At 42.3% G+C, this 19577-nt stretch overlaps 2 protein-coding genes across 2 annotated transcripts in view; both read right to left on the bottom strand.

Moving 5' to 3' along the window:
- Positions 1-1410: 1410 nt before the first annotated feature.
- Positions 1411-8706, bottom strand: LOC134437410 (C-type mannose receptor 2-like). Its single transcript, XM_063186901.1, has 5 exons — positions 8670-8706; positions 7948-8094; positions 6986-7333; positions 4833-5183; positions 1411-1415 (listed from the first exon to the last, which is right to left on the bottom strand). The coding sequence occupies exons 1-5, from the start codon at positions 8704-8706 to the stop codon at positions 1411-1413; spliced, it is 888 nt and encodes a 295-aa protein (XP_063042971.1).
- A 7758-nt stretch (positions 8707-16464) lies between these two features.
- LOC134437412 (C-type mannose receptor 2-like) overlaps positions 16465-19577 on the bottom strand; it is a 10241-nt gene continuing 7128 nt past the window's right edge. The window contains exon 6 of the mRNA XM_063186902.1: positions 16465-16520. Within this exon, the coding sequence (XP_063042972.1) occupies positions 16465-16520 (56 nt within the window). The remainder of the gene's footprint in view (positions 16521-19577) is intronic.

A 19577-nucleotide genomic window follows, 5' to 3' on the forward strand; every position in this document is an offset into this window, starting at 1 on the left:
ATACACTTCATGAATATATTACTAACAGAAAACACTTACCTTTATGAACCCTGAGTGACGTATAGGCAAGTGGATTATAGCCTAAAATGATGACGCAGTGTGTGATGAACAGCACTAGAAAATAGGAAATTAAATCAAATGAGAAAGAGCTAAAGTATACATGTATCATTTTAAACATCATTACTACACATTAGGCCTACTGTTGCGTGTTTGACAAGAAAGCATTACCCTTACCTGAGTATCGCTGATGCACAAACATTTGATTGAGTGCTACAGTAATGCGCACCTACTTTTCTCTCTCTCTCTCTCTCTCTCTCTCTCTCTCTCTCTCTCTCTCTCTCTCTCTCTCTCTCTCTCTCTCTCTCTCTCTCTCTCTCTCTCTCTCTCTCTCAGTATGTGCCCCTGGCTGTGCCCCTGTGCATTATTGGTTACAGTGACATATTTGTGGTTAGTGATGTAGGCTACCAAATTGGACGAACTCTCTCTCTCTCTTTCTCTCTCTCTCTCTCTTTCTCTCGCTCTCTCTCATATGCCATGAGGCAAAGCCCCAGAAAGAAAAAAACAACAACAACAAACAGAAAAAATTAAGTTTGCATGCCATATGTGTTTAAGTGCTGTGATTCTACACATCTAATCAGTTTCCCCAGGATATACTGAAAGTCTTTTAATGCAGTGTATACTAAACTCCACACGAGGCCGCTAGAGTTTATGACATGAGCAATAGGAAATGCTGCATGTTATTGTTTTTATAACTTACCTCTGGTGAAATGGTTCTGTGACTTTGATCCTCATTTCATCAAATGTATTTTTCAGATGATGCTATTTTAAAGTGGACATTGAAAGCAATGGCTGCACAGTTCCTTGCACTGACACAAGGTGTGAATGCTTTAAAATGGCCTTCTGCTCCACAGTGCCCCTAGTGGACTTACCATGTTACAAAGGCTTATTACCCTCTTATCAGACCTTGCTCTACAGTGCCCCCTCAGACCACAGGCGAATAAAGCTAGTGCAGGAGGATGGAGCGTGAGCATGTGTGTGTGTGTGTGTGTGTGTGTGTGTGTGTGTGTGTGTGTGTGTGTGTGTGTGTGTGTGTGTGTGTGTGTGCCTAAGCGAGCGCATGTCTACCGTAATAACCACACTAGAGTCAATATCAGCTCAATGATCTTTATTTATTTATTTATTTCCACTGCACACAGGAAACAATAGTATCATCACAATATAACCATCAACAATATTTGGAATCACAAGTCAAAGACACTCATTTAAGTCAGTCTTAAAGCGATACTGCATAATTTCTGAAAATTAGCTCATTTTATACCTCCCCTTGAGTAAAAAAAACCCAACAACAATTTTAGCTAACTTCCTCCTGTACATCCTACAGCCATTGAATCCTAACATACCAGTCAGGGGCTAACCTGGGGTGCGGACACCCTTAGAGGGTGTGCCAGAAAAAAATTCAGGGGGTGCGCAGAATTTTGTTTGTGTTGAGGTTGTGACCAAAATTATGCTTGCGAACATTATAATTAGGCCAAATTAAGAGCAAATTAAAGCATAGTTTGGTCTCCATTTAAAGTCAGGTGTTGATTAATGACTCAAGCAAGAATCATTGGAATTAATAACTCAAATATTTTTTGTGTGTGTATACGAGTAGAAGTTTGGGTTGGGGATGCACGGCTTGTCTTCGGCACAGGGAAGGGGGTGTGTTAAGAAAAAAAGGTTAAGAACCACTGCTGGACCCATCAGATTCCATTATAGCATGGGGGTAGAATGCTGCCAGACTCTGAGAAAGATAACACTCAATCATTTAACTCAAGGGGAGGTGTAAAATCAGCCTGATTATCATCAACGCTTAAATCTCTTTGAGACTCGGTCTGAGCAAGAGCATAACAATTAACGTTTCCCAAAAAGCATGGTTGACCGGCCTCCCTTGGTTTGCTTATGGTTGTTTGCTTATCGACAAAGAGGGAACTCAGAAAGTACTTGCATTGCTCTTCACCTGACGAGTTGCAACGCTGAAAGTGTTGCGTCACTAGGAGGGCACAGCCTGGCTAATAAAATCAGCTTATTTCCAGAAATGCTAGAGTATCACTAAGACAAATGAACACATGTCTAAGTAAGTACTGTAAGGCTGAATCCCATTTCACCCCTTAGCCCTACGCCTTTCCCCTTCCCCTCCGCTTTGCACATTTACATGAAGGGCTAGGGCCGTTCCAATTCAGGTTCAGTCAGAGGGGAAGGGGTAATCGGAAGGGCCTTCTACAGAGATTTTCCGAAGGCACACTCCAAACGGAGGGGTACGACCGATTTCCCCTAATGCATTGCGAACGCCTTTAAATATTGTCGGCTTCACAAAAGCACACAAATATAAGTATTTTCGCCATAATTTACAGTGTCACAGTTGCAATAATTATTCCATAGCACTCCGTTAAACATTGTCCCAACATGTAATGGTCATTTCCTCCAGGAAACGCACATAAAAAAACCTTTTAATGTCAACCTATGCATGGAAGTCGGGAAGTAATTGCGAGGGTTGTGCAACACGGTTGTCCTTTTTTAAATTGTTGCAGTAATTACAAGCAATATAGCTGGTTTAACCATAGAACCGTTTCAAGCCCTACTCATTACTGCTCTGTTTGAAGGGACGAGGGCCAAGGGGAAGGTGTAGGGGCAGGGGTAGAAATTACAAATGGGATTTGGCCTTAGTCCAAGGCACACACATTTAAATTCAACCTTCTGTCAAATGCACACACGTCTAAATCATTATTAAGTCAAATGCACACACGTCTCCATTACACCTCCTTTATCTTGTGACAAAGCTTTATGGTCCAAATGTGTCTCGTTTCGATATAATGTCAAATTGGCAGTAACTAATAATGTTCAACCTAATACCAAGGCTTTGAAAGCATTTTACGGTTTCAATATTTTCGTAGTTACTGCACTTTGTCTCTGTAGGGCAGTACATATCAAAGGCAAACATTATGTAAATCAGTATTAAGATAAAGGTACACAAGTGTAAATCATATTACATCAAAGGCACACAGTGGTAAATCAGTCACTTTAACTCACCATTTCAAAATGTGACCCCTCACCGCGAAACCAGGGATTTGGCCTTAGTCCAAGGCACACACATTTAAAACCAACCCTCTGTCAAATGCACACGTCTATATCATTATTAAGTCAAATGCACACACGTCTAAATCAGTATTAAGTCAAATGCACACACATTTAAATCCACCTTCTGTCAAATGCACACGTCCATATCATTATTAAGTCAAATGCACACACATTTAAATCCAACCTTCTGTCAAATGCACACACGTCTAAATCATTATTAAGTCAAATGCACACACATTTAAATCCAACCTTCTGTCAAATGCACACACGTCTACGTCTATCATTATTAAGTCAAATGCACACATCTACAGTAAATCAGTCTTAAGCCAACCAATATACATGTAAATCCATCATATACTGCCCTACAACGGTAAAGAGCAGTGAGTACATATTTTCTGAAAATTGACTTTAGACTGAAAATGGTCTTCATTACACCTCCTTTATCTTGTGACAAAGCCTTATGGTCCAAATGTGTCTCGTTAAAAAATAGATATTATGCCAAATTTGCCGTAACTACAATGCCCAACCTAATACCAAGGCTTTGACAGCATTTTACGGTTTCAATATTTGCATAGTGACTGCACTTTGTCTTGGTAGGGCAGTATATATCAAAGGCAAACACATGTAAATCAGTATTAAGATAAAGGTACACAAGAGTAAATCATATTGAATCAAATGCACACAGTGGTAAATCAGTCAAATCGCAGTTCAGCAACTCTTAATAGTCTGTTAAAATCATCAAATCACAAGTCATTTTTAATGGACCATATTTAAACAGGTTGGTACAGCTACTTAATGGGCTGTACAACCATGTTCATCGTGTTCTTTACACAACACCACTGTCATGTGAATGAGAGCTAATCAGCTGCATGAGTGCTCTTTTCTTATTTCATAATTCTTTGCTCTGCTGGTGATAGCTTTTAACCTAACATAGAACACGGATGCCTCAAATCAAGAATCTCTAAATATAGAATATAGAATATCTAAAACATATTTGATTCAGAATTAAATAGTTCCATCTATTTGACTTTGATCTTGCATTTAATTCCGAATTGTGAAGTGTCTAAATTACGTTTTCAAAGCGGAATTAAGCTTTGTTCAGAATTAAAGTGAGTTAATTCGGAATTAAAATCAAAATGTTAATGTAGCCAATATATGTGTAAGAAGTGGTTTTAGTATAATATGGATCATTTGTGAATGTTGACACTACAATGTTCACTACATTAAATGTATGGTATACAATAATGTTGCAATAATGTTGCAAAGACGTAACATAACAGGCACAGGTAAAGGAACTACAGGTCAGTATAGAATTGTCATGTAAAGAAAGAAAATAATGAAACTCTCATGGTGTGTGTCGTCTCCCCACATCCCTTTGGACTGAGGAACACCTGGGCCTCATGGAGTTCTGTTGGAGGACACACACACACACACACACACACACACACACACACACACACACACACACACACACACACACACACACACACACACACACACACACACACACACACACACACACACACACACACACACACACACAGGTTAGAAATCTGTACACACACATAAATGCGCATGTACTCACTCGCACACGCGTGCACACACAATAAAATTAAATGGTGACCCATCACGTCAGCAATGATGCAATAAGAGAACTATAGCAGCAATCAGGATAACAAACGCTAAACTCTTGAGTAGTAATACAGAAACATGCTTACACTCCTCATTAGTGCAGATGAAGTTGAGTTGCTGAGTCTCCTGCAGGCTGACCCACTGGCCACCATGTTTGTCGACTGCCCCCCCAGCTATGTCACAGCCCGGCATTCTGTCTGCATCTGAGGCGAAGTTGTCGTAGCAGACGGAGTATCCACTGACCCAGAACCAGAAGCCAAAAGTGCAGGAGTAGCGCAGGCCCAGCCACACGTGGGGAGATGAGGCTCCTTTGGCCCACCCCTCCACCCAGCGCTGGATCTTCTCAGAGGTCACAGACACCAGGTCCACATGGTGCTCTCTGCAGTACTGCATAGCCTCCATCCAGGTCTTGTTCTCACGAACCAGGACCAGCTTGTCTGAGGGGAAACAAATGGTAAAAAAACACATCTTAGTAAACCTCATGAAGAAGGTGTCGATATAGATGAATATGAATGTGGATGAGATAAAATCATTCAACAATAACAGACTCACCATTGTTGGTGATGTCAACAGAGCTGCTTATTGAGGATGTCATCGGGCGATCTCCTCTCTCTCCACTGCACTGGTACTGACCTGCCTCTAGGGGGAGTGTGATGGTGATGGTCTCATTGGTCTTACCAGGAACTGGGCTGTTGTCCTTTAGCCAGCTATACCGATGCCAGTCTGAGTACTTTGCTATGTCACACCTGAGGGTGACGACATCTCCAGAGTAGAAGGTACTCTGAGGAGACACCACCTCCACTGTAGCATCAGGGAAGGCTGAGGAATGAGGACAAACACAGAATTATGAAATAAAGAAACAACAAAACCTTCATGATCTGTTACACTAGCGCTGGCCATAAAAGTGCCCAAAATGGGCACAATATCCTGTGGTGCTGTGAGTTGCAGGTGTAAATGTGGCCATCCCAACATAACACTGAGTTGAATGGTAGCAATCAGTAGCAATTCACTCTGTTAACAAATGACCATTGATTGAAATATTGACTCACCCTGGTGTATAATGGGCATAGGTGGGCTCGGGTGCGATTGAATTGGACAACCTTTTCTCCATCCAATACACTGGTACTGGCCTGCATCTTCTGGGAGTCTGATGGTGATGGACTGACCGGTCTTGTCAGGAATTGGGCTGGAGCTTTCATCCTTATACCAGCCATAAGCCCAGTCTGTAACTGTGCCACAGTAACCCTGTGCTATGTTACACTTCAGAGTGACTTCATCTTCAGGGTAAAAGGGATTCTGAGGAGACACCACCTCCACTGTAGCAGCAGGGACATCTGAGGCATGAGGACAAATAAGACAAATACAAAATTCAGAAATGAAGAAGCACTGAAGCATCAGGAAGAGTTGTAAACAAAGAGAAACAGCAAAATACACTTCAATAAAACGTAACAGATGTGCTGCTGTCAGTAACTATAGGGCTTACCCATAAAGGACACAGTAGTTATTTAGCCATTGGCCATAACCAAGACAACTGTGACATGCCACATGTTTCAGTAATAATTGTTTAATGTTGACTCACCCTGGTATCCAACGGTAACAGGTGTGCTGATGTAGGGTTCCACTGAAGAACCGTCTCTAAGCCTGTGGCACTGGTACCGACCCGCATCCTTTGAGAGTGTGATGGTGATGGTCTGACTGGTCTTACCAGGAAGTGTGCTGTTGTCCTTTAGCCAGACATACTGGTGCTGGCCTGTATTCCTGGGTATGTCACAGCTGAGGGTGACGTCATCTCCATAGTAGAGGGGAGGCTGAGGAGACACCACCTCAACTACAGGGAGAGCTGAGCAATGGACACAAACACAGAAATAATTTCAGTAAACATAACAAAATTGCACAACGATGCTGAAATATATAATCAATGAAGACATGGGTGGTAATTACCAGCACAAAACAACAAACATCTGAATTCTGAAATCAATAATATCATAAATCATCAATAACAACAATGCAATGTTCAAATCATCATCATCATCATCATCATCATCATCATCACCAGAAGAAGAAGAAGAAATGATAGGAAGGGAGAGAGGGAGAGAGAGAGGGCTGGGAAATGACCCAGGCCGGATTCGAACCTGGGCATGCAAGTCCATTTGTGATTTAGTGTCTTGGCATGCCGTGCCACAGCACCACCCATATGCTTTTACATGCTGCTGAGCTGCCTGAGGGCTGAAAGACTCACCTTCATAGCAGACAAAGTATCTTTGACTGTCACACGGTTCATCATTCCACAGACCAGAGGACCGAATTTCCACACAGAGACCGTTTGAACTGGAGTCGAAGCTTGGTTGTCCAGAATCCCAGTGGCGAAAGGAGGAGCTGCTGCCATCTGACCACTCCCAGGCATCTCTGAACAGGCCGATCCAGCGATAGACATTTCCTTTACCCCTAATTAGGTCTTTGATCTTTTTGTTCTCAGCCTCGTTCCTGATGGTGGCCAGGTCTCTGTGGTTCTCTCTGCAGTATCTCTGTGCATCTGCCCAGGTCTTCTCCTCTTCAACCAGCACATAGGGCTGTGTGGAGCTTGGCCCTGTTGTTATGGACAGTATGTCACTGTATGTGATATGGGTAACTCACGACTCAAGCACAGTCTAACAGTCTGACATAACACGACAAAGGAAGAGTTTTTGCTGCAAAACGGGGTATCCAACATTTTTTACTTTTGCATTTTATTATTGGAAATGACTGTTCAGAAGTCCTGTCACCTATGGTTGAATTCTTGCCATTCAAATATTTTGAGAACATACTTTTTCACCCTACATAAAATGCGTTTTGCAATGGAATGCCAAATAAATACAATTTCCCAACATTCTACAAAATGGATGTACACCGTTTTGAAACATCACACTTCAAATGCATCTTTATGCATGAGAGAGTAAGGGAATATAGGTGGTATCTCACCATTGTAGCAAATGAAGCGAAGCCTGGCAGTGCAGTAGGCATCGTGCCACTTCCCCCCCTGGTGAATGCACCCACAGTCTTCACCAGTTCTGCCGTTTGGCTGGTTTGCACCCCAGTTCTGGAACTCATCCTCATTCTCTCCATAGAAACCATCATCAGTCAGAGACCACTTCCACTTAGGACTGCTCCCTTTTTTCAGCCCAATCCAAACCACCCCCCCTGGCCCAAAACTAAGGGTCCTACTCTTGATCGCCTCCAACTCTGCCATGTTGTCTATGGTGGCCAGGTCAGTGTACTCCCTTCTGCAATACTGCTGAGCTTCTGCCCAGTTCTTCCACTCATTTACCACATAGAACTGACGTGGCACAGAGGAGGAGAGACCACACACACCTGAAAAGGGAGAGGGAGTATGCTTATATATGTCTCATTATTTTGCTATTTTAATGTGTGTGTGCATGTGTCTGTGTGTGTGTGTGTGTGTGTGTGTGTGTGTGTGTGTGTGTGTGTGTGTGTGTGTGTGTGTGTGTGTGTGTGTGTGTGTGTGTGTGTGTGTGTATGTTCATATAATCTTTTCAGCTATTTTTGTGCCATTACAAGCTGCAACCCATCGTGTGTGTGTGTGTGTGTGTGCGTGCGTGCGTGCGCGCGTGTGTGTGTGTGGCTGGGTGCGTGTGTGAGTGATTAAACACAAACAGATACTAAGAAATGCAGCAAGAAACCTAAATAAATAAAACCATACATACTGTACATAGGCCTACATTCATACATACATTCATAGGCCTACATACATTCCTACATACAAACATAGCCTACATACCTGTATATAGGCCTATACATAGCCTATATACATAGGCCTGCATACAAACATACATACATTCATTCACACATAGCATTTATAGCCTACATTCATACAGTACATAGCCTACATGCATACATACGCAGCATAACACAAACACACACTGTACCTAGGGTGAGCAGGAGGACACACCACCCGTGAGCCATATCTGTAAAAAAGTACAAAGTACAAAGAAAATCAATGGTAACACTTTATAATAATGTTCCTTAGTAAAGACTCAGTAAATAATTAACTAATGATGAATAAAACATTAACAAATGTTTTTATTATTAACTAAGCTTATTAATGCTTTATAAAATATCTACAAATAATATCTGCAAGATTTTACACACCTTATAACAGAGTATTTTATTCATTTACAAGCAACTTGTAAATGTTTGATAAATGTAAAATATTAACATAGCATTTCCTAGTCATTTACAAGCATTTGTTTACATTTCCTAGTCATTTACAAACGTTTGTTAATGTTTTGTTCATCAATAGTTAATTATTTATTAAGTCTTTATAATGCTTTTTTGCATCCACTATTCTAAAGTGTTACCAAATCAATGTATTGTATATATTACCGCTGTTACACAAAACCTAAAATGTGATTACAGTGTCTTTCTTACTAGCCAGCGGCTAACCTAAAATGTGACTACAGTGTCTTACTAGCCAGCGGCTAAGTCACTCCTTAGTACTGAGGATTAAAATCAGTGTGACCAGATGGAAAATCTTGAACATTCCAAAACCTCAAAATGATCATTGTTGGGGGGGTTTTAGGTGGAAATTGGGTAACACTTTATTTTAGGTATACATCTATTAGCACTAATATATGCAATGTTAATGCCTGCATAAGTAACTTGTAAGGCATGTACTAAGCAAACACTGAGGTCTACTAGGTCTTTACTAAGGTTAAATTGGTAATAAATCCCTTATTGTGCATGAACAAGACATTTGCGAATACATGCTCAACAAATGTTTGATTTTGCTTTGTACATGCCTTACAAGTTACTTGTACAGGGAGATCGTATGTATTAGTGCTAATAGATGTATCCCTAAAATAAAGTGTTACCGGACATTGTCTTGCAGAGCCGAATGGTTGTTGGCAACTGAATGAAAACTTGTACATCATACTTTTTCCCTCATCATTAATTGTAGGCCTACAGGACAACACTATGGTACAAATACTGCTTAAACACTACAGGCCGATGCTTAAACCAAAGTAGCATATTGTTAAGTTGTTGGTACTATAACTTAAACACATGTTGCTTTACCTTAAACAAAAGTCAAGCATTACACTTTCATACCAGTTTAGCAAAGCACTTGCTCCTTTACGCAACACACAGGCTCCAGCTGTCTACACACCATTTCATACACAAGACACTTCGTTCAAAAGTAAAATCTCAGTATCATTGTAAAAACAAAACAGACTGATGTACAGATATGGCAAGATTTAGACACAGACACTAAAACACATGCTTTCAAAATTAACTACTATTCTGCCAGTTACAAAGTTGCATTCTTTATATTACATTGCACTTAGGCCTATTTTATTTTGCATTGATTTGTTTTTCTTTGATTGCTACTATGCTAAATTCACACCTACCTATACTCAAACAAAACAACAAATAGCACAACAGTACTAAAGAGTAGCATATGGAGTATGGCATTGACTGACTCACATACTGTAAAACCTAGCCTGATACATGCCGCCAAGAGTAGGCTTTTGTCTTCATCATCACGTTAGGTAATGTGAACATGATTTGTAGAAATAGTGTCATTTTCAGAACACATCCAAGCAAGCACTTGACCAAACTGACTGAACATGATATAATTTTGATGACGTCATGTAGATGTCAGCTGCATATTGTGTCTGTGGAAATGTATTGTATTTCGTGAAGAATACCTCATACCACCCAAACAAAGTATATTGACTAGGATTTTCATTACAGCATGTTGACATCAACCACATATTTATATCATATTTAGATGTTTGAAAAGTTGTGAATATACCCCATACACAAACAAATGGTCCATAAGCTTACCTACACACTGTTGTGTTTAAAGTGATGTACTGTTTGAGATATATTTGGCTTCAGTTTAATGTCCTGTACTGTAAGGTGCAGTTATGTAATGTACAGTAGGCCAATTGAATTTTGGGGTCTTGTGAAGATGTACATTCCGTGAGACTGAATAGACTGTTACAAAAAGAAAGACTGCTGTGTTTTGTATAAAGCAGACAGCTGTTTTAATGATGATCTGATTTGTTTTCTCATTTGGTGCTATTGTCTCTCTTTTGACATGAAAGTGAGGTTTTGACAAAAGATTGATGAGTTTTTATGGCAATGTTAAGGTTTTGATACCAGTGTTTCATGTTGGCATATGTGAAGGGTTTATCTCCAAGTGTTGAGAGTAATTGGCTTGTGTGTAGAGTTAACTCATATGAGCCAAATTTTGCAAATTGTGTGCAAGCAGTAGGCAAAAACAGTAATTGAAATGTTACCTTGCTTCTTTAAAATGTGTTGGAGCTCATCTAAAATACTTACTTTGATTGTCTAGGAAGTAACTGTATTATTTTTTTTATTTGTGTTCATCCCCTCCATCTGTAATAGGCCTAAACTACACTCCCCCCTCCCCCCTACAAGCTAAACTACGTAACAGTCACACAGTGACAACGCTGTCACACACCGGGACTCACTAGTTCCACGCCACCTCGGTCCGGCCGGGGGCTGTACTACTTGTGTCTTACTTCTTAGCCTACACTGTCTATCAAATTATGTAATGTAAATGTAAATAACAGCTCCTATTTAGTCATTTCTATTTAGTCAGTATATACGTATATATATATAATTTATAGCACATTTAAACAACAAGAACTGACCAAAGTGCTGAACAGTGTCAAACTAAAATAGGCCTACTAAAATTAAACACTAACAAAAATTACATTAAAAGCAAGACAAGGTCAAACAGCAAGAATAAAACACAAGATACAGAAGAAGGCATTCCACAATGTAATAACAAGTAAGTAAGTAAGTTTAGAAAAAATAAAAAATAGGCTACTTCAACTGAAAACACATTCACACAGCATTCATCTGCACCGTGGGACAGCTGTCATTTTGAATGACGTAAGACAAAAGTATAGCCCCCCGTAACGAGGTGCCGTGGAACCCGTCACACAAACACACACACCCTCTCCCTCCCAACACACACCCTCTCTCCCAACACACACACCCTCTCCCTCCCAACACACGCACCCTATCTCCTCCCAACAGACACACGCCCTCTCTCCTCCGAACAAACACCCTCTCTCTACCAAAACACACACACCCTCACCCTCCCAACACACACACGCCCTCTCTCCTCCCAACACACACACCCTCACCCTCCCAACACACACGCCCTCTCCCTCCCAAAACACACACCCTCTCCTTCCCAGCACACACACCCTGTCTCCCAACACACACACCCTCTCTCCCAACACACACACCCTCTCCGTCCAAACACACACCCTCTCTCTCCTTAACACATACCCTCTCCTTCCCAGCACACACACCCTCTCTCCCAACACACACACCCTCTCCCTCCCAACACACACGCCCTCTCTCCTTCCAACACACATGCCCTCTCTCTCTCCCAAAAGACACACCCTCTCTCCTACCAACACACATACCCTCTCCTTCCCAGCACACACACCCTCTCTCCCAACACACACGCCCTCTCCCTCCCAACACACACTCCCTCTCTCTCCCAACACACTCGCCCTCTCTCTCTCCCAAAAGACACACCCTCTCTCCTCCGAACAAACACCCTCTCCCTCCCAACACACACCCTCTCCTTCCCAGCACACACACCCTCTCTCCCAACACACACACCCTCACCCTTCCAACACACACCCTCTCTCCTCCCAACACACACACCCTCTCTCCTCCCAACACACATGCCCTCTCCCTCCCAACACACACACTCCCTCCCTCCTCCCAACACACACACTCCCTCTCTCCCAACACGCATGCCCTCTCCCTCCCAACACACACACCCTCTCTCCTCCCAACACACACATTCTCTCCTCCCAACACACACCCTCTCTCCCTCCCAACACACACTCCCTCTCTCTTCCCAACACACCCTCCCTCTCCCTATTACACTCTATGTCTGTCCATCTGTCCGTCTGTCTCGTATGCACATACCCCCAGGTGTTGAAATGTCATACCTTCGCTATGTCTTACTAACCAATAAGCAACTCTGCAGAGCTGAGTCTATACCGTAACCACATTGTCACCAAAATGGAAATGACCTCAGTTTAAATGTCATTTAAAACTCTCAGTAATGTCATAGCGATGGTGTAGTTGTCATAGCGATGTCGTTATGGTGTAGTTGAGTCAGCAAAGAGTGCGTGGGCCCTCTCTAGCCCATGGATGAAAACACAACAACTTGACATTTGAGTATGTGTAACTAACTAACCAACCAGGTCTCAGTCATTACAACAGCTGGTAATGACACCTAATTTATATTTGACTAAGTGATTAACTAACCAGATCTCAGATGTAACAAAAGCTGTTAATGCTGATTTAGTTTGTTCGAATTTACATCACTCATCAAAAATATTTTTGGAAACGCTCTTACCTGGCCAGGTGGGTAAAGTGTCCTTTCCAGTAGCGGTTGAGTGTTAGTGGGTCTGTGGTCTTTTGAGGATGTTCTTTTCCAATAGAGATCGAGTGTTGGAGGCTCTGTGTTCGTCTGTGCAGGATGTCGTTTCTTTTAGAGGTTATCTCTCTGTCAGGATTGCTGCCTTCTGTCCTCTTGTCTCATCCTACCTCTTACTTTAAAGGCTAATGCCACACACTTACACCCACCCATCCAAAGCACCCTCCCACTCAATAATGGACACTGGCTAGCTTTGATAGAATACACGATAGTGGAATATATCATTTGAATAGAATACGGTGGAATGTATAATTTGAATAGAATACGGTGGACATGACGTCTGCTTTCTGATAAATGATTTACATGGGCATATCAAACCTGATGATCAAGTGAGGAAGTCTGCTTTCTGGTAATTGATTTACATAGCCATATCTAACCTAATGATGAAGTCATGGACACATTTGGGCCTTATGAGCAAGTCACGCAATGCAGGACAGGCTGTACAGTCTCAACCATCACAACAGTTAGCAAAGAGTGTGTGGGCCCTCTAGCCCATGGATGAAAACACAACAACTTGACATGTGAGTATGTGTAACTAACTAACTAACTAACTAACCAGGTCTCAGTCATTACAACAGCTGGTAATGACACCTAATTTACATTTGACTCGGGGAGATTAACTAACCAACTAGCTCTCAGACATAGGCCCTACCCAACAGCTATTAATGCTAATTTAGTTTGTTTGAATTTACATCGTTCGTCAAAGTCTTTCTGAAATCGCCCTTACCTGGCCAGGTGGGTAAAGTGTCCTTTCTTGGAGAACACCTGCAGTACGATAGGGGGTCTGTGGAGGATGTTGTTTCCAGGAGAGCTTGCGTGTGAAAGGGTGTGGAGAAGTCATCTCTCTGTCACCACTGCTACCTACTGTCCTGTGTACCGTCTTCTCTCGGTGTGTAAAGGCTGATCTTTTCCTGGTGACCCCCCTCCCCGATGGTGGAATATGTGATTTACCTGACGTCTGCTCTCTGGTTTTTGGGATTTGCATAGACCCATTAGGCCTGATGAGCACGTCACGGATGATGAATGCACAACATCATTGGCAACAACAGTTATGAATGCCCCCATACAAACACAAACACATACACACGTACACACACACGTACACACACACGTACACACACACACACACACACACACACACACACACACACACACACACACACCACACACACGCACGCACACACACACACACACACACACACACACACACACACACACACACACACACACACACACACACACACACACACACACACACACACAGGGATCTGCGTTTGTCATTTTCCATCATTTTCCAGTGAAACTCATCTACATGTAGGTTCAGCCTGATCTCCAAATTCCGTGCTCCTGGACACGGATGTTAAGGACACGAAATCCGTGTCCAGGAGCACAGATTTTGCCAAAATTCCGTGCTCCTGGACACGGAATTATTTTCCGTGTTCCTGGACACGGAATTGTTTTCCGTGATGGGCACACGGAAGTGCTCTCTATAGGCTATTACCACAGCACTGTGTTTACTCTATCATAGAAAATACATACCAAATGCTAATCCTAAACAAAATAATGCTATAACAATTTAAGTTGTGCCCTGACCAAAACATTCCCTAACCTTAACCTGTCATTTAAGACATATTTTTGAGAAATACCTTTTCCAGTTGGTTGCTAGGCTATCAAAGTCATATAATGAATGAAGGAAAACTATAGCTGTGCCCAGACCAAAACAATCCCTTACCCAAACCTGTCAGTAAGCAATGTTTTTTTTTAGACAAAATATTTGAAATTAGAAAAATCCTGAGTAAACACAAGACTGTGGAAAAAGCCTATAGAAAGCACTTCAAACAATTCCGTGTCCAGGAGCACGGAAAACAATTCCGTGTCCAGGAGCACGGAATTTTGTGTCCTTAACATCCGTGTCCAGGAGCACAGAATTTTTGGAGATCATGTTGCGTAGGTTCCTGTTACCTGAGTGGGCATCTTTGTTGTTGATATTTTGCATCATTTGGTGTAAACTTCCTTAATTGTGATCTTGCGCCTCCTATGCAAACAGTGTGTGTGCTTCACACACGTCATACCAACACACACTGACACGGCGGCCATTTCTCAATGTCAATTGTATGAGCCTTGGAAGTGTGTCAGCCTAATTAGTCACACCCAGTGATTGGATACTCTGCAGAGTTCACCAAAGAGTATCCAATCACTGGACGTAAATATGAAGTCTGATACACTTGGAGGGGCGCACACTAGACTTTGAGAAATGGCCAGAGTCTCACACACTAGGCTGCTTGGTGCTCCACCCCTTCTGTTAGCTGTAAAGAAATAAAAAGAGTGAGGGGAGAGAAAGCAGGGAGATAATGAAATGAAAAGCCAGTGTTGAGTTTGAGGTCAGAGTGCCTACTGAGGGAAGGGAGAGGGTGACTTTTATACTTTGGTTTCCTGTTTGTCAACAATCCCTGTCTGTGTGCACAAAATGGTGGAGAGTTATTTTATTCCTGTAATGTTGCTCACAGGGGGTCCCTGGTAGCGTGGGGGCCCTAAGCCATCGCATAATGTAGCTAGCTTATGCCTCAGGCCGGCCCTGGGTCAGAGTGCCTACTGAGGGAAGGGAGACGGTGGCTTTTATTTCCCGTTTGTAAACAATCCCTGTCTGCGTGCACAGCCAGGGGTCCCTCTTCAACCTCTGACTGTTGGAAACTGACTGGTGTCACTCAAAAATGCGCTCATGTGGTTGGCTGCTTAGCATCTTGCCCCTCCTCACATTGCGAATGTTTGTAAACGGAAAACCTATCTATAGCCTCCAGGTCCTAGCTCTGCCTGTGCAGTGACATGCTTCAGCCTGCAAGGGGCACAGGGGAACGTCTCTCTCTCTCTCTCTCTCTCTCTCTCTCTCTCTCTCTCTCTCTCTCTCTCTCTCTCTCTCTCTCTCTCTCTCTCTCTCTCTCTCTCTCTCTCTCTCTCTCCCCACCACCAAACACACACACACACACACACATACTCATAGAGAGAGAGAGAGAGAGAGAGAGAGAGAGAGAGAGCTCTACCCCCCCCCCCCCCAAACACACACACACACACACACACACACACACACACACACACACACACACACACACACACACACCACACACACACACACACACACACACACACACACACACACCACACACACACACACACACACACACACACACACACACACACACACACACACACACACAAAGCTTTCACTGGGTCCACGACATGGGGAATCGGTCACTTCTAGGTCCTCCCTTTTCCTGGCCTGGGGACAATTTTGGGCCGGCACACACAGTCCCGAACATAGCACTCTCTCTCTCTCTCTCTCTCTCTCTCTCTCTCTCTCTCTCTCTCTCTGGCCCCATTTATTTGCATCTTTCTATGACAGTGCTATCTGTGTGATGTGTCGAGGAACTAGAACACACAGCATATGCAAAGGTGCTGGCATCAATAGCACACAAATTACTTCTCTCTCTCTCTCTCTCTCTCTCTCTCTCTCTCTCTCTCTCTCTCTCTCTCTCTCTCTCGCTTGCTCTCTCTCTCTCTAGGAAGTTTAAGATATCTTCTCTGTGCTTTAAGGAAGGACACAAGGTCTGTGTTGTGATGCTTTGATCAGTTCTGCACAGTCAAACACACCTGTAATGATGTCACAGTTCAATAAGGCTCAGCATCTAGTTACTACATTTTAAATCTGTATTTAATAGATACATGTATGGATTCAGCATCACAGTTATTTCATTTTAAATCTTTATCTAATAGACACATTCACATATGGCAGCCTATTTAATTTTAAATCTTTATCTAATAGACACACACACACATATGGCAGCCTATTTAATTTTAAATCTTTATCTAATAGACACACACACATATGGCAGCCTATTTCATTTGAAATATTTATCTAATAGACACACACATATGGCAGCCTATTTAATTTTAAATATGTATTAAATAGATACATGCATGAATCCAACAACAACACTGTCATTGATCATCATGAACAAATTGATCAAATCATCTCTGTTGTGTTGATATACGTACAGTATCCTCTTCATTAATCAGTGTAATATTGATCATATAATCTTCCTTCGTCAGTATTAATCATATAATCTGTATTGCATTGCTATTACATAAGCCAGAGATGGGCAACTTTTATGATGAGGAGGGCCACATTTTTTCATCGCCACCATCGGAGGGCCACAAGACCTCAAATCTGACTGTCACTCGAGTTTGAGGTGCTGTTGGTTGCTCACTGACTGGTGACAGCCCATATAGTTTGGAGGGAATAGAAATGTACTCTATTGGCGAACAGTATAATTACAAAGGATTGATTCAGTGGTCTTTATTTTTATAACTAATGTCTTATCTACGGGCCGCACTGAGTGTTGATGTGGGCCGCATGTGGCCCTCGGGTCTCCAGCTGCCCATCCCTGACATAGGCTATTTATTCCATCAGCATAAACAAAACTGCCCTCTGTATTAACCCTATCCAGACTGGGGGGGGCTAAAAGTGCCCGCACCAACTTTGATGTCGTATAATCAGGGGCGTAGCACCAAATTTGGGGCCCTAGGAACAACTTCTTTCATGGGCCCCCCTACTCACACACATACCCATCCCCCCCCCCTCCCCGCACGCGCGCGCGCGCCCACCTCCAGATATTGTCATCCTTCTTGCCTTCCTCAGAATAACCCTCTAAGCTTTCCTCTCCTTCACTTGAATCATCATCATCTTCAATCATATGATAACACAGAACAGACATAATAAAATTATAAAAGTATAAAATGTCCTTATTTTTAACATTACCACTTAAAAGTGGGCTATCATAGGCCTATTAAGGGTGACTTTTAATCACTTCATCATCACTATGGTGTGAGGGGGAGGAGAGAGACTTGTAGATCTCTCTTCACAATGCATTTAGCCTAATATTTTGTGCACTAAGGACACATGAGACATTGATATGTTGAACTGAACTTTCTTCAATGTGCATCCCTGAACAGAAACACACGCGCTCGCGCACACATTCGTTCACTTGCACTGGCCCGCAGCACGCACGTCACGTTTGCCCGTATCTTGTTAGTTGGGGTTTGGGAGAGCAAGGAATAAAGAATCAGCTGCGATTTACTGATGAAATGTCGCTTAAAACCTGCTGTAAAGCAGAGTAAATAGGCTAGAAAAAAATTATCGCTGTTTGGATTTGATGTCGTTATTCTCAACCTTTTAAAGTCAGGGCACCCCGCCCGAACGGTCACATTTATTATTTCTTTGAAATCATTATTTATTAGGCTACTGCATATTGTTTCAGATTTAAATTGCCCAGTAACTATTTCACAGTAGCCTACCTTAAATAGGGTAATTGTCATGAACACTCAATGCAGATAGGCTTCCTCAGCACGGAGGTAGGTAGGTTAGGCTACTCTGTCTATCTTTTATCGTGCACTTTGCGCAGATTAGAATGGCGTCAGCAGCATTCAAAACGCAGACTGGTGCCCCGTCAAAATCTCGTCATTAATTTACCACGCTTCAGCTATAACGGACGTTGTCAGAAGTAACCAGAGTTCCTATTGAGAGTGTTGAGACCGCAAAATAAAAGCAGAATGACGGTTCAAGACTGACAGCTGTTCGCACCGCCACCTTGACATTGGCAACTGATGAACATGACGTTGATTAATATCGTTACGAGGACAGAATCAATCTGCAAATTTGATGCACCCGGTCGAAAAACTGTTTTTCCTCAAGACTAGGATATTAGGTTAGCTAAAATAGGTTAATCTCAAGTTCACACCATTTGCATCTGCTGTGACAGGGGGCATCTTCACGTTCGTTACATTTTCTGGATTCATTTTACAAATTGCTTTGCTATCATTTGGATTCGAACCAACATCGACCCTATTTGGTCTTGTGACACTTTTTGTTATGAATATATCAAAGACAAATATGGGTTCTATAGGCCTAGGCCTATCACAATTATAGTAAAAAAAATGAGATTATTTTTTTATTTGACTTCGGCTATCACAGTAGGCCACACGGAATGGGAATGGGATAACCAGTTAGCCTACTGTGTAGGCTGTAATTTTGACATTTGGGCTCACCTTTCTTGCAAGAAATCAGCCGCAGTTGCTTCATCTGGTTTCCTCTGTCTCTCTTACCTTTCTATTCTTTTTGTGAAAGCCTGGTATTTTAGACATCTTTCATCCGGCTGCTGTGTTTAATGCCTAATAATGAAGTGAGTGAGTGTTGATTACGCATATTGTGCAATCAAAAGTCCGCGAGAGGGCGGACTAAACCAATGCGTACTGATAATGGGGGTGTCGGATATATTAT

This window comes from Engraulis encrasicolus, chromosome 21 (genome assembly GCF_034702125.1).
Source record: "Engraulis encrasicolus isolate BLACKSEA-1 chromosome 21, IST_EnEncr_1.0, whole genome shotgun sequence".
NCBI classification, from domain to species: Eukaryota; Metazoa; Chordata; class Actinopteri; order Clupeiformes; family Engraulidae; genus Engraulis; species Engraulis encrasicolus.

Coding starts and splice junctions, on each gene's coding strand:
- LOC134437410 (XM_063186901.1), bottom strand. CDS start 8,706: ATGGCTCACGGGTGGTGTGTCCTCCTGCTCACCCTAG. Junction 7,334..7,947: donor AGAGTTGGAGGCGATCAAGA/GTAGGACCCTTA, acceptor CCATAACAACAG/GGCCAAGCTCCACACAGCCC. Junction 5,184..6,985: donor ATACTTTGTCTGCTATGAAG/GTGAGTCTTTCA, acceptor GTTTCCCCTCAG/ACAAGCTGGTCCTGGTTCGT.